Consider the following 15,955-nt stretch of genomic DNA (forward strand, 5'->3'; position numbering starts at 1 on the left):
TTTTTAAAGAAGAAGCATCTCATCCTCTAGATTATGTCACGCTAGAAGCATTGCCTGAAAGACGCACATCGCCTGAAAGACGCACATCGCCATCTGCTGACTGGAGTGGATACAGGCAATGTTTAATTTATTTTTCATTTCTTTCAAAAGTTTTATATTATATTGAGACTTAGAAAGACAAGTTATTGTTGATCGATTAGTGAGAATTTTAAATAAACTTCACATCTACTACACATCTGTATTCTATGCAAATTCTGATTCAGTCAAACAAAAAGATCATTTCAAAATAAACAACTCTCTAAACTACTTCTACATAGTGGAATTGATGGGAACATTCATGTTTTTCATGTCAACAACTTATCAAGGTTGTTATAAAAACACCATCACATTTTCATCGTCCTTTAGCTTGACGACTAGTAAACAAATGAACTCAATGAAACAAAAACGACTAAATTCAAGAGATTTCAAAGTTCAAAATCAAGAAATGCACATTCTATTAATCGATTCAATAATTTACATGGTGAAATATCTAAATCATGTAATACAATTGATTTAGTGAAAAGCCAGATCACATCACATTCAAGAGGATAAATGTTAAAATCAAGAAATCCAAAACTACATTAATCTATATAATAATATCCCCAAAATATAATGAACAATAGAGGGTTTATAGTTGTATCCATTAAAGTTCATAATCAAAACAAAACTCCAAATTGTATTTAATCTGAGTTTAGACATGATCAGGGGCCTGTTGCACAAAAGTAGAATTAAGACATCCGGGATAAATGACTCAGCTGAGCTCAATGAAGCCAAAACATGTGCGTCCAGGCTTAATTGGTTGCACAAAGACCAAGCCAGGATGAGCAGACACGGATTCATTAAGCCAGGTGAAACCAATCCTGGATAGGTGCGCGCTCACGGCTCACTCAAATAGACCCCGCCACAGATCACAGATTAACTGATTTACCATGGCAACTAGAGCCGCGTACTTTTCCCCGTCGGAAGCACAAATCCTCATGGAGGCATACGAGGAGGTAAAATATATAATTAAGAAGAAAGGCAACACCGCCACAGTGATAAAGCAAAGAGAAAAAGCGTGGCAAAGTATTGCAGACCGCCTGAATGCGTAAGTAGTGCACAATTACACACTCACCGCTCCGCTGAAACATCACAATTACAATTCAAATATTTAATTCACATCTCCAAAAATGCAGTTGTACTGTAATTATGAAACGGTTCATTTTTTTTATTGAAATGCACTGCAGATATGAGTGAAATTGTGTAAAGTAACTCCATCACACTGTATAAAGCTATGATAAAATTTTTGATATTTTTACTGAAAACAAGACAAAAATACCAAGTAATTTTTTGCAGTGTGACTCCATTAAGTGTGTGTGTGTGTGTGTGTGTGTGTGTAGATTAAACATGAACGGGCCAAAACGGACATGGCAGCAGGTCAAAATCAAATACAAGAACATTCTGCAGAATGGTATGGTCCCTGACTAATATTTAACAAAGCACAAGCATATATTGTACCCAGAAGGTGCCTGCTCACACATTGTCTGTACTGTTTTAGCAGTGAAAAAGAATACCCACAGACAAGGCACGGGTGGTGGGTCACCAAAGGCTGACCTTACCCCAGCAGAGGACATGGCCTTGGAGCTAAATAAAGGCAGGCCCGTCTTAGAGGGGATCCCTGGGGGGAAAGAGACGAGCATAGGTTCCTCCCAAGATGCCACCCGCTTCATTCAAGGTATGTCCTTCCATCTCTACATGGGATACAACCACATTCATATTGAATCAATTTGGACTGTCTGACTTTGGTTTACCTATTGCCTTGCAGTGTCTGGCAGCACTGTGTTCCTGTTAGAGCCACCAGCACAAGCACCAGACGATGCTGATCCAGTGAGTACTCCATCAAAGGCATACTGTAGGCCTGGCATGTCTTGTCTACTAGCTTCAATATGAATCCGATTAAATGTGATAGGGTGAAGGCCCCAGTGCAGCAGCAACAGCACATGATGGAGACGATGATGAGGAGGAGACCATCTCTCTGGATTCCAGAAGGCATGAGGTATCATGTTAAGACTGTGAAAGTACTATTTACTCTACAATGGTGAGGAGTCCTCATCAAAATCAAAAAATCTAATTTCTTTTACAGGACCCAGATGCTATACAGTGGGAAAACCAGCCTGGCAACATAGTGCGTATTAATAAAAGGACACCACATCCTGCCAAATTCCAGCTGCGCTAATTGTATTGCGTTCACAGAGCTCACAAGCTATCAGAAAGTTGTATGGCAACCACCTCCGGTGCCAAATAGAACTGGCAGACATAGACATTCAGTACAAGAAGAAAAAGATGGAAAATCTTGCACTGGAGTTCGAAATAAAAAAGAGGACAATTAGGAAACTGGACCTTGAAATAAAAAAACTTGAGAGGGAGGTGAGATATGCCTTCAATGTACACTGTATGCTAACTGTAACACAAATATATTAATCATTATTTTTCTTTCCTCCCCCAGCTCCAAGAAGATGACACAGCTCAAAATAAAAATTAGGTATATTCTCGTAAAGTCAAGTGAGCCATGACATATGAGCTCTTATTGTGAGCACACAGGACGGTGGCATCTTTCTAAGGTTTTTTTTATTTTCCCAGCAATCAGTACAACCAAGTCATCGTTATAAGGCATCGCCCTCTTTTGCCCACCCCCCCCAGCACCAGGTGTGGCCACTAGCCTATATGAAGGCCCAAAATTGTGTGTTCCTTTCTGCTCTGACAATGGCATGCCCATTCGTGCGAGATGTGGTGGATGAAGAAGCACTTGTGCTGAGGAGAGCCTTCAGGTGAGAAAGGGTCTTCAGGGACCGGTTGGACCCACTGGCCTTCCCTGATGACCATCTATATGAAAGATACAGGTTTTCTGCAGATGGCATCAGGTATCTATGCAGACTACTGGGTCCCAGGATTAAGCACCGCACTGCACGGAGCCATGCACTGAGTGTGGAGCAAATGGTTTGTGTGGCCTTGCGCTTTTTTGCTAGTGGAGCCTTCCTGTACTCAGTGGGGGATGCAGAACAGCTGAACAAGGCCACAATTTGCCGCACAATAAGGAGTGTGTGTCTGGCTATCAAAGCATTAGCAGATGTCTTCATCTCCTTCCCTGGCCACAGAAGACTCTGTGACATCAAAGAGGAGTTCTATAGGATTGCAGGTAAGAGGATCTACAAATTACAGGACAACTGTTAACACATAGTAGGATACTCATTACTTTGTGTGACAGGTTTCCCCAATGTCATTGGTGCAGTGGACTGCACACACATAAGGATAAAAGCCCCCTCAGGTGCCCATGAGGCCGATTTTGTGAATAGGAAATCCTTTCACAGCATTAATGTTCAGGTGAACATAACTTTTTGATATTGTCCATTGACGAACACTCTGCATTGCCAGTGATGTGCATTGATTGGTGTAATATTCCTCATCTTATGATTTCAGATGGTCTGCAATGCTGACTGTGTGATCAGCAATGTTGTGGCAAAATGGCCTGGCTCAGTCCATGACTCCAGAATCTTTCGGGCCTCTGAAATCTATCAGTGCCTATCACAAGGTAAGCCACACAACCCCTATTTATAACCATCATGGCTGTGTCAAGAATATCACTGTGTTTATGAGGTAGTAATGATGAGATTTTGTGTTGACAGGTGAATTCTCTGGTGTGTTGCTGGGAGACAGGGGGTATGGCTGCCAGCCTTTTCTCCTGACACCTTTCACAGACCCCCAGGAAGCACAGCAGGCCTACAACCATGCCCATGCCAGGACCAGGGCCAGAGTTGAAATGACCTTTGGCCTCCTGAAGGCACGCTTTCACTGCCTTCACAAATTAAGGGTCAGCCCTGTTAGGGCATGTGATATTACTGTGGCTTGTGCTGTCCTCCACAATGTGGCCTGCCTGAGGAAGGAGAGGGCCCCCAGAGTGCCACCAGCCATGGACTGGGACAATCCGGCAATCTTCCCTGACGACAGTGGTCGGCTGCTGAGGGACCAATATGTGTTGAATTATTTTAGTTAGTATGTGTGCTTTCAATTTTGGTTAAATATGTCCTGCGGTGGCAGAGGAATTTGGGTTTTTTTGGGTTCGTTTTTTGACGAATTTGGCCTCTTATGATGTTTGTGCGGTATACTGTGTGTAATACAAGGCTGCAGGGAGGCTACTGCATCCATTCATTTGTCTGTTCAGTTGATGTGTATGGATTTGTCCTGCATTTATTTTAGTGTGCAGACATGCAGGGTGTGTTATACACATTCAAAGGTCTGTATATGTATCATTTTGTATAATATGCTTAGATTCTGTGCTTTCCATCTTGTAGAGTCACTGTGACTTCAGTTTTGAAAGGAGCTGATGGTTTACCTGCTTTGTTTTGTCCTTATTCAATAAAGGAACATAATGTTACACATTGTTTTTATATTCATATGGAATGTGTATTTGTTTATATGACAGAGTACTAGGGCCACACTGAAGAAAAAGGATAAAGTCATAAATTTATGAGGCTGGTTCTTTCTGCAGAAAAGCTACATATTGTTTTTACAGTTTTGATACTTATGACAATGTGATACTTAATATTCTGGCACATCAGCATGTCTTTGTTTATGAAACCATACTGAAGTACAATTTCACGAAATGCCCCACATCTGTCATTTTAACCACTGTCCTCCTTTAAAACAACTGGTTACAATATTATGACTTGTGTTTTTTCCCCTCTGTGGCCCTAATATTCTAGCATTTTATATATAGCCTTATAGTCTATGGGAAACTGTAAATTATCTAATGATAGCAACATCATCTAAAAATCATTTTTTATCCAAAATCATTGAAATTAATGATCACAAACGTTTAAATAACAGTGGGTCTAGTTATATGTGATAACAATGTATAGTGAGCAGTGAAATAACTATTGGTTTCCATTTGTGGTGACTGCTGACTGACATTAGGGATGAGATTAAATAGATCCTGGAATTTAGCCTGGTCTGGAGCAGGCTAGCTCCACAGAATAAATCTCCATGGTAATTTATACCATAACATATCCTCCTGCCCCCTATCCATCTTTAGTGCAACCGGATTACGGATCAATTGAGCCAGGATCACCAAGATATCCTGGCTTAATCCCTTATCCTAGTTTTGTGCAACAGGCCCCAGGTCTCCAGATGAAAACTTAAACATAAGTAGGTCTATTTTGTTAATGATTTCATATAAACAATAGGATTTCATTTGGCATAAACCAAAACACATTCTCAGGTCAAAAACACAAGTCAGAACAAAGTCTCTCTATTCTCTCATGTGATTTAAGGTCCTCTGACTGGGAAAATGTCTTTCCACACTGAGAGCAGTGGTATGTCTTCTCTTCCTGTGCATGTATTATTGTATGCTTATTCAGATGTCTTAAATTGATAAAACTCTTTCCACACAGGGAGCATTGGTAGGGCTTTTCTTGTGTGTGTATCCTCTCATGTTGCTTTATGCTCCCTAACCAGGCAAAATTCTTTCCACACTGGGAACAGTTGTACGGTTTCTCTCCAGAGTGTATTCTCTTATGCTCCCTCAGGTTTCCTAACAAAGTAAAACTCTTTCCACACTGGGAACATTGGAAAGGCCTTTCTCCTGTGTGTATCCTCTCATGCCGTTTTAGGTCCCATGATAGGGAAAATCTCTTTTCACATTGGGAGCAGTGGTGTCGTCTCGCTGGTTTGGGTGTCACTGGGTCTGGTCCCCCTGAAGGACTCTTTCCACTGTCAGAGTGAGCGTCTGGTCTCTCTCCTGCCAAAGACAGATTATTTAGTTAAATAATTATTAGAGACCTGAATAAAACTTCTACATGATAAAACTGGCTCCATGTTAGAGGAGGAGCCTGGTGAAGAGCTCCGGTCTGAGTAGCTGACTGATGCTGCTCCCTCTGTGACATCGCTGCTCCCTTCTGTGACATCGCTGCTCCCTTCTGTGACATCGCTGCTCCCTTCTGTGACATCGCTGCTCCCTTCTGTGACATCGCTGCTCCCTCCTTTTAAACTACTGCACAGCCTTTCTGAACTGCCTGACTGAACAACACCTTATCATCTGAAGCTGTGGAAGACCATCACTACTATTGTTATACTATCAGGTTTAGTCCATCAGATGTAGTCCATCGGGTGACGCATTCCAACCGATGTCGTTGCGTGAACACCATGTACCATGTAAGCACGAGCTGACAATAACTGACTATATTTGACTGCTGTCATATCGACCCATAATGTATTCATTACAATGTCATTATGAAGATAGACGGGGGTACAGAATGGTGTTGTCTGCGTAGAGGTGGATCAGAAAATCACCAGCAGCTAGAGCGACATCATTGATGTATACAGAGAATAGAGTCGGCCCAGAAAATTTAACCCTGTGGCACCCCCATAGAGACGGACAGAGGTCCGGACAACAGGCCCTCCGATTTGACACATGGAACTCTGTCTGAGAAGTAGTTGGTGAACCAGGCAAGGCAGTCATTTGAGAAACCAAGGCTGCTGAGTCTGCCGATTGCATAGCGGAGAAGGTACAGTGGGATTCGAAATGGTTGGTGATCTGCTAGCTTTCGAAGACCTTAGAAAGGCAAAGTAGGATAGATATAAGTCTGTAGCAGTTTGGGTCTAGAGTGTCTCCCCCTTTGAAGAGGGGGATGACCGCGGCAGCTATACAATCTTTGGGGATCTCAGACGATACGAAAGAGAGGTTGGACAATTTCAGCAGATCATTTTAGAAAGAGAGGGTCCAAATTGTCTAGCCAGGCTGATTTATAGGGGTCCAGATTTGGCAGCTCTTTCAGAACATCAGCTATCTGGATTTGGGTGAAAGAGAAATGGGGAGGCTTGGGCAAGTTGCTGTGAGGGGTGCAGGGCTGTTGACCGGGGTAGGGGTAGCCAGGTGGAAAGCATGGCCAGCCGTAGAAAAATGCTTATTGAAATTCTCGATTATCATGGATTTATCGGTGGTGACAGTGTTTCCTAGCCTCAGTGCAGTAGGCAGCTGGAAGGAGGTGCTCTTATTCTCCATGGACTTCACAGTGTCCCAGAACTTTTTGGAGTTTGTGCTACAGGTTGCACATTTCTGTTTGAAAAAGCTAGCCTTTGCTTTCCTAACTGCCTGTGTATATTGGTTCCTAACTTCCTTGAAAAGTTGCATATCGCGGGGGCTATTCGATGCTAATGCAGTGCGCCACAGGATGTTTTTGTGCTGGTCAAGGGCAGTCAGGTCTGGAGTGAACCAAGAGCTATATCTGTTCCTGGTTCAACTTTTTTTGAATGGGGCATGTTTATTTAAGATGGTGAGGAAAGCACTTTTAAAGAATAACCAGGCATCCTCTACTGTCGGAATGAGGTCAATATCCTTCCAGGATACCCAGGCCAGGTCGATTAGAAAGGCCTGCTCGCTAAAGTGTTTTAGGGAGTGTTTGACAGTGATGAGGGGTGGTCGTTTGACCGCAGACCCATTACGCACGCAGTCAATGAGGCAGGATTGCTGAGATCCTGGTTGAAGACAGCAGAGGTATATTTGGAGGGCAGTTTGGTCAGAATGATATCTATGAGGGTGCCCGTGTTTATGGATTTGGGGTTGTACCTGGTAGGTTCATTGATAATTTGTGTGAGATTGAGGGCTTCAAGCTTAGATTGTAGGATGGCTGGGGTGTTAAGCATGTCCCAGTTTTGGTCACCTAACAGCACAAGAAGTGAAGATAGACGGGGGGCAATCAATTCACATATGGTGTCCAGGAACAGCTGAGGGCAGAAGGTGGTCTATAGCAGGCGGCAATGATGAGAGACTTGTTTCTTGAAAGGTGGATTTTTAAAAGTAGAAGCTCAAATTGTTTGGGCACAGACCTGGATAGTAAGACAGAACTCTGCAGACATGGGAGTGGAGCTATGCACTGCAGGGCTTTGATTAACCTCCACATCACCAGAGGAACATAGGAGGAGTAGGATAAGGGTATGGCTAATGGCTACAAGTACAGGTCGTCTAGTACATTCGGAACAGAGAGTACGAGGAGCAGGTTTCTGGGCACGGTAGAATAGATTCAAAGCATAATGTACAGACAAAGGTATGGTAGGATGTGAATACAGTGGGGGTGAACCTAGGCATTGAGTGACGATGAGAGAGATATTGTCTCTAGACACATCATTTAAACCAGGTGAGGTCACCACATGTGTGGGAGGTGGAACTAAATGGTTGGTTATGGCATATTGAGCAGGGCTAAAGGCTCTACAGTGAAATAAGGCAATAATTACTAACCAAAACAGCAATGGACAAGGTATATTGACATTAGGGAGAGGCATATGTAGCCGAGTGATGATAGGGTCCAGTGAGTAGCTGGGCGAGCTGGAGACACGGCGATTCAGACAGCTAGCGGGCCGCGGCTAGGAGGCTAGCAGATGGGCATTCAGGGGAAGTCGCGATTCAGGAGAGCAAATTGAAAAAAAAAAAAAACTTTGTGCGGATCACGTCGGTAGTACAGTCGAAGGATTGGAGAATTCAATACATTTTTTTATGTGAATAAAAGCTTTCTAGAATGACCAAAGTCAGCATTTTGACATGTCCCTCCGTCAAACATGTATCACTTCCAGGATCATTTTAACCCACTTAATTCCAACATGCTGTAAATTTCCCCATAATTGTAAAGCCCAAAAGGTTTAATTGCTACCTTTATAGGGTTACTGTTCCCACATGGCCATATTTCCATGTTACAGCGTGTTTGAGGAAAACAGATGTAAGACAGATGAAAGACAGAGGCACACCTGGCCTAATTAGCTATCAGCGACTTCTAACACCTGTGTGTAAACGGAATACGGACGCCACAAAGGTGTTGTCGCTGAAAAACACTGTCGGCTGCAACTGTGTTAAAACCGGTTAGAACAGTGTTCTGCAGTAAGAGTATATTTGTGAAATTATTTCTGATGTGATATGAAAGTATAGAAATGTAGGTTTCTGGAGCCATACAAAAATTGAGAATCGATTCACATTTAAATGTAGTATTTGTCTGTTTTGGGGACAATTCGCCTCAAAGAAGAACATGTCTGGTCCATAGACTATATTGAGTCACGTCAGACTTCTTTCGTCCATTATTGGGCTAACAGAGGTTGTGATCCTGTTATTAAGAAAGTACTTACTGGTCTTAATCAGATCTTCTGTCTCCTCCTCGTCGTCTTCTTTCAATGTGACAGTCATCTCCCCCCCCTCCCCTGCATCCTCCTCTTTCTCTTCCTCCTCTTCTTTTACTGTAACATCCTCTTCCTCTTTCATGAGAATAGTTCCTCAAAGTATTTGAAAAATATTTCCAGCTCTCACCCTTTCGATAACCACTCGGCACGAAAGGGAAAAACATAATGCTCTGATCCAGTGGAAATATCAAAATACCTGATTACTTCTTATCCCTTTCACAAATAGCCTACAACTGTGTCGGTCGAGAACTCACTGGCGCGGGAAACTGAGGGCCCAGAATATTTTATACAATGTTGCAAGCTTGCTATCTCGAGTTTTGGGCCGACCCAGTTGATAGTTGATCCAATGTTTGCAGTTCGTTGCAGACAGGCCATGTGTAACCAATGAGATTTATATGATATTTATTTATCAGGATATTTTATACATGCAGGCTGCAATGCTAGCATTTTTTAGCTTTATGTTGTTTTTTTTGTTTTTTTACTTAACAACGGCAATAAAAAATTTGCTTTATAATTTTCATTTAAATAGAATATAGATTAACCACAGAAAATGATGTTGAGAAAAATACTATTATAATAATTATGAATAAATTAAATGAAACTGTTCCAATAAAATGTGAATATGAAAATCCTAACTGGCACCAGATCAGTAGAAATGGTCAGATAACTACGCACCAAATGGAAAAGGTTGCTGACTGCTGGTGTGGCCTATTACCAGAAACTATAGGAGCATAACGACTGCTGGTGTAGCCTATTACCAGAAACTATAGGAGCATAACGACTGCTGGTGGTCTATTACCAGAAACTATAGGAGCATAACGACTGCTGGTGTAGCCTATTACCAGAAACTTTGGGAGCATAACGACTGCTGGTGTAGCCTATTACCAGAAACTATAGGAGCATAACGACTGCTGGTGTAGTCTATTACCAGAAACTTCAGGAGCATAACATCAGAATATACGAAGGCCAGCAGCAGAGGGGGGAGGAAGAGTTTTTTTCTGATGGTTAGGCTATCTTGATCTCTGGCTCCCGAGTCATTTGTGCGTCTTAATTATTTCATCAAACAGCGTGCTTAAAGCATCAGACCAGCTCAGTACATATAGTTGATTTCATTAAAACACATGGGGTGTGTCTATATAAGGAAAAATATAAGTTATAACATTTCGACTCAATTAAATCAATGAATTATGTTTTGAGGATATACAGTGTTTGTTTTTGTACATTTACTGATAAACATTGGAGTAAAAAAAAACGTATATTTTTGGGTTCTGATGGGGTACGACAGTTGAACTAAGCTCATGATGCATTTATAAGTGATTTCTTCAAGAAACAATGGGTTCATATCATTAATGTATAAGTCCCACAATGGATGTAACAACTGCTGATTGCCCCTTTAAGACTACATCTTGGGCTAATCTAATAGGAGATAGAGGACTACAGTATTTCAGGCATTGTCATTGGATGCATTTGATCAATTGTTAACGTTTTGTTGATGGTCCACTCTTGATGTTCTACACGTTACAGTGTAGCTTCAGCCATTCCTACAGAACAACATTAAAGTGTAGAACCCATTTACTGTATATTGGTTCAACGACTGCAGAGACGGTACTTACTGGTGTTAAACAGATCTCCAACCTCCTCTTCTTCCTCCAGTGTGACAGTGATCTCCCCCTCCACCTCTTTCACTCCAAAAATTGCATCCTCCTCCTTCTCTTCTTTTACTGTAACATCCTCCTCCTCTTCTTTCACTGAAACGTCTTTCTCTTCTTCTTTCACTGAAACGTCTTTCTCTTCTTCTTTCACTGAAACGTCTTTCTCTTCTTCTTTCAATGTAACAGCCTCACCCTCTATTTCTTGTTTTACAGTAACATCCTCCTTTTCCACAACAATGTTCTGCCACAGACCCTCTTCCTCCGTCCAGCAGACCTCCTCTTCTTTAACAGGAGGGGAGTAGTTTAGGGAGTTCATGGTCGGGGATGTTAGTTATCTATCATTAGCAACTAGGCCAGTGCTAACTTAACCAGCCAGCTACTATAGCTGACTAATACAAAATAACGTAATATTAAATTAAATAGGTTAACAAGTAGATACGACAGAAGTGTGTCTAAAACAGAGTAGCTTATATACATCGAAAGCGTATAAATAGCTTGAATCTTTCGGCTATGTTGGTTAGCAAGCTACCGAGGTGGTTGACGAGCTGTTTCTGAAGAACCGTCCACTAGATTATACGTCACGCTGGCTGCGTCGCCTGAAAGACGCACATCGCCGTCTGCTGACTGGAGGGGAAACGCAGTTGAGGATCATATTTTATATTCAGACAAAGTTTATTTTAAATTGATTTAATTAAATAATACTATTATATTAACACATACAAAGACAAGAAAGTGTTGATTGATTAGTGCGAATAAAAACATGTTTACTACAGAACTTAAGACAGTTTCATTAAGTCAAAATACATCTAAATAAGTAGCTCGCTACTGTCGGTCTATACTGCTCCTACGTGGTTTACCAATACATCATGTAGATGTATATAATGAACAGACTAGGTCTATACTGCTCCTACATGGTGTAACAATACATCATGTAGATGTATATAATGAACAGACTAGGTCTATACTTCTCCTACAAGGTGTAACAATACATCATGTAGATGTGTATGTAACAGTATAACTTTGGTCCGTCCCCTCATCAACAGTTACCCTCGAAGCATCGTTACCCATCGCTCCACAAAAGCCGCGGCTCTTGCAGAGCAAGGGGAACCACGACTTCAAGGTCTCAGAGCAAGTGACGTCACCGATTGAAACGCTATTAGCGCGCACCACGGTTAACTTGATAGCCATTTCACATCCGTTACATGCACTACCGTTCAAAAGTTTGGGGTCACTTAGAAATGTCCTTATTTTTAAAGAATGCACTTTTTTAAACCATTATAATAACATAAAATTGATCAGAAATACAGTGTAGACATTGTTAATGTTGTAAAGAATATATATTTTTTTAAATAAAAAAATGCACCTTTATTTAACCAGGAGGTCATGATGTCAAAATGATAGTTTAACCAGGTGGCCAGTTGAGAACAAGTTCTCATTTACAACTGTGACCTGGCCAGCAGTGAGACACTAACAACAACAACTTGTTCTTTAACAAAGCTTTTGTAAACAGTGTGTGCATGTCTTCTTGTTCTTTAACAAAAGATTTGTAAACAGTGTTGTTACATAACAGTCAGGCAGTAGAACAACAATAATCATCACCCTCTTGACCAATCTTCCCTCCCCTTAACGTTGGGTTTGATTCAGACCCTGCCAGTGTGCCAGGTGGTCATTGGGTTTGATTCAGACCCTGCCAGTGTGCCAGGTGGACATTAGGTTTGATTTAGACCCTGTCAGTGTGCCAGCTGATCCAGGAAATAATTTCATGAATGCCAGTCAAATGACAAACATCACAACATGCAACAACAACCAAAGTGCTTCTTCATTCTTCACTCTGGTCAAGACAGTTATGCCGTGCTCCACGTTGGATCCAACATCCCTAACAAATTGATGTTTATAATGTTTTTGTCTGCTTGATTTATAGTAGGGTCTCGTGTCCAAACAGACTAACAGAGATACTTAGCTCATAATGTGTAGAGAACTGTTCCTTGATGGATACGCTGTTGTACAACACACAGAGTTATTTTCATATATTTGTTAGGTGAAGTTATGGGTCCTACAGTAGGTCAATGTTATTGTTAGGTGAAGTTATGGGCCAATTTGGCAAACAGTGTACAAACCCTCATTGTCAGGCTGATGAAAAAGCCAAGAAGCATTTTACTGTTTGGAAGTTTTTTTTAAGTACAAAGCAGTTGATTTGCGATGATGACACAAACATTATATTAAGCAGGACATTCAAATTACAATTATAATCCAAAGTAGTGTGAAATGCACTCATAAGCAACCTGGAAATGGAGGTTACTTCCCTGAGTTTCACCCATTCAGAATGTTACTACTAATGTGAAAACAAGACAAAATATGACTTCTTGCTCATTTTAAGACAATTGTCAAATAATTTTAACATTCATTACATATGTCAATTGTTGTACAACATCATGGCTACGCTGTTGACATCACCCTTTACAGTGGATTTCTGCTGTTGTGGGCCTTTAACCATCTGTATGCCTTTCTCATTCACATAGGAGAGAGACATGACTATCGTGGATCCTCTGGGGAGCCTCAACAACCTCATGATGCTGACGAGGCAGAGAAGAGTCTCTCCAGATCGGAACTCAAGAAACACCAGCAGAGACCCACAGGGAAGATAATTCACCGCTCTGACTGTGGGAAGACATTCACCTCATCAGCAGGCATTAAAATTAATCAGAGAATCCACACAGTAGAGAAACGTTATTCCTGCACTCAATGTGGGAAGGGTTTTATTCAGCTATGCAACCTGATATCACACCAGATAATACACACAGGAGAGAAAACTTATAGCTGTGATGAATGTGGGAAGAGTTTTACTGGGTCGAGCAGTCTTACTCTTACTCTTCACCAGAGAACACACACAGGAGATAATTCTTATAGCTGTACTCAATGTGGGAAGTTCTTTTTTTAATTTTTTTTTTACATCTAGCCTGGTGAAGATACACCAGAGAAGACACACAGGAGAGAAATGTTATAGCTGTACTGTATGTGGGAAGAGTTTTGTTCAATCTGGGGAACTGAAGATTCACTGAAGATTCACCGGAGAACACACACAGGAGAGAAATCTTATAGCTGTACTCAATGTGGGAAGAGTTTTACTTAGCCAAACGGCCTGATATCGCACCAGAGAACACACACAGGAGAGAAATATTATAGCTGTGATCAATGTGGGAAGAGTTTTGTTCAATCTAGCTCTCTGAAGATACCCCAGAGAACATACACATGAGAGAAACCTCATGGCTGTGATCAGTGTGACCAGAGATTCTCTGAAAAAACGATCTCTGATAAAACATCAGAAAATACATACATGAAGGAGTTGTTTCATGATATCAATGAAATGACGTCACAATGTAGAGTGTTGTAACATTGTAGTATGAGTATTTTCATGATGTCACAATGTAGAACCCTAAACGTTTGTCCCCTGTTCTATTGATTTCAACATGATATGGATATTATCCTCAGGGGGAAAATCCAGGCTCTGAAATGGAAGAGTTACTATTAATGTGATTTAACAAAAAGTGACTAACAAAAATATTTGTTACACTTACCACATTGATGACCCACTTGAATCAAAATGTAGCTCGCTGTTTTCTACAAATTGTCCTCTAACCAGGGATGTACACAATTCTCCCAGATTCCGTGTGGTTTTGAGCTGTTAGTTTTAACAGTACGTGCAACCTCATCTCCCTCCTCTCGCACAAATTATTTTAGCATGATATCGATGAGTTATGACAAATAAGTGTTGCGTTCCTTTGTTTAGTGACCCCTAAATTTAAATATATCACTCCCAAATGTAGCTGACTGTCTTCTGCAGGTTGTCCTCTAACCAGTGAGGTCAAATATATCTCCCATTTCCGTTTTTTTTTGTGTGTGTTGTTAGTTTCAACAGCACATACAACCTGATTTCCCCCCTAATCGATATCAGTGATTTATTTTAACTTGTCAAAACAACAGCGTTTCTGGTGCTTTTGCAGTTTATAAGGTGCTTGTTTTAAAAAATCCAAGAAATGTGATTATTGTGGCAGATGTTTGTGTATTTAGAACATTTTGTGTTTAGGTTTTCAATTTACCACAAACTTTTTCTGCATTTGGACTATTGATTTGGACACGTTAAAACTGTGACATTGGGGCTATCCCACCTAGCAAAATGTTGTTGAAAATAAGACTTTGTCCAACGTACAATATAAGTTTGGTTTTAGTTGAAATTGAAAGTTGAAAATAAAATTTAATTTCAACATACTTGCAGCCTATACATATGGTCGCAGTATAATAAATTGGTCTATAATCATTGTTACTCAGCTTTTAGAATATCAGGGGTCATTCTCAGATGTGCCAACCCAAATGCACTAGAGCATGACATTGGGGACTGGGCCCTGATCCAAAAACATGCCTATCGAGTGAACCCTGAAAAGAGAGAGAAGCTCCGCAGTGAGGTGGAAAGTCACTATGGATATTGCAGGAGATTCCTCTTGAAATCAGACATGTCCGTGGCAAGGACAACTTGGTTACTGATTGTCTTCAGGGGGGTGTAGTCAAAACGTTTTGTGTTTAGCCAGTGCGTTGCCATGGATTACAATTTATTTTGACTGTATGTTTTTCCATATTGCAGATGAGTTTTGTTTGGGCTCATTCCAAGGGGACGAGAGTTCTGGAAGCTAGTGAGTTTTTCAGAAAAATATATATATTTAGAAATGTGTTTTTTCTTGTTTTTAATTGTTGACATCCAGTATTACAGCCATGTTTATATTGTAGAAGGTGGTTAGTTGATTATAATGTGAAATGGAAGTTGTTTTCTGTTGGTTGTGAGCAAACTTGTCCAACAAAAATATAGGATATATTTGTTGTCTTAAAAAGGGGAAGGTGTTCCAGGCTTTGGTTTTTCCATTTATGTTTTGAGGTTGGACTTTAGCACGTCTGGCCTGTTAGGACGTTGGGCGCACTGATTGGTGTCACCTCGTTAGCCAGTATGTGTTACACCTGTGCTGGCTTGTCCATCTCGTTAGTGGGAAGGTGTTTCACCTGAGCTGGTCCAGGTTCTATTT

General features: G+C 41.0%; 1 protein-coding gene and 1 long non-coding RNA gene across 2 annotated transcripts; one reads left to right on the plus strand and one right to left on the minus strand.

The window, feature by feature from the left end:
• Positions 1–997: 997 nt before the first annotated feature.
• Positions 998–1,906, plus strand: LOC149978837 (uncharacterized). The gene is made up of 3 exons (XR_016485847.1): positions 998–1,489; positions 1,577–1,753; positions 1,844–1,906. It is a non-coding gene; the product is annotated as an uncharacterized LOC149978837 (long non-coding RNA).
• Positions 1,907–4,447: 2,541 nt separating this feature from the next.
• LOC149978838 (uncharacterized) lies at positions 4,448–11,433 on the minus strand. Its single transcript, XM_090196080.1, has 2 exons — positions 10,848–11,433; positions 4,448–5,812 (listed from the first exon to the last, which is right to left on the minus strand). The coding sequence occupies exons 1-2, from the start codon at positions 11,200–11,202 to the stop codon at positions 5,295–5,297; spliced, it is 873 nt and encodes a 290-aa protein (XP_090052206.1). The 5' UTR covers positions 11,203–11,433; the 3' UTR covers positions 4,448–5,294.
• Between the last annotated feature and the right edge of the window lie 4,522 nt (positions 11,434–15,955).

This window comes from Oncorhynchus mykiss, chromosome 13 (genome assembly GCF_057628025.1).
Source record: "Oncorhynchus mykiss isolate SJ-2025 chromosome 13, ASM5762802v1, whole genome shotgun sequence".
Classification (NCBI taxonomy): Eukaryota; Metazoa; Chordata; class Actinopteri; order Salmoniformes; family Salmonidae; genus Oncorhynchus; species Oncorhynchus mykiss.

Excerpts from the sequence above, each read along its gene's own strand:
- LOC149978838 (XM_090196080.1), bottom strand. The coding sequence starts at position 11,202 with ATGAACTCCCTAAACTACTCCCCTCCTGTTAAAGAAGAGGAGGTCTGC. Across the intron at positions 5,813-10,847 it reads TGGAGATCTGTTTAACACCA|GAGAGAGACCAGACGCTCAC; the intron begins GTAAGTACCGTC and ends TGTCTTTGGCAG.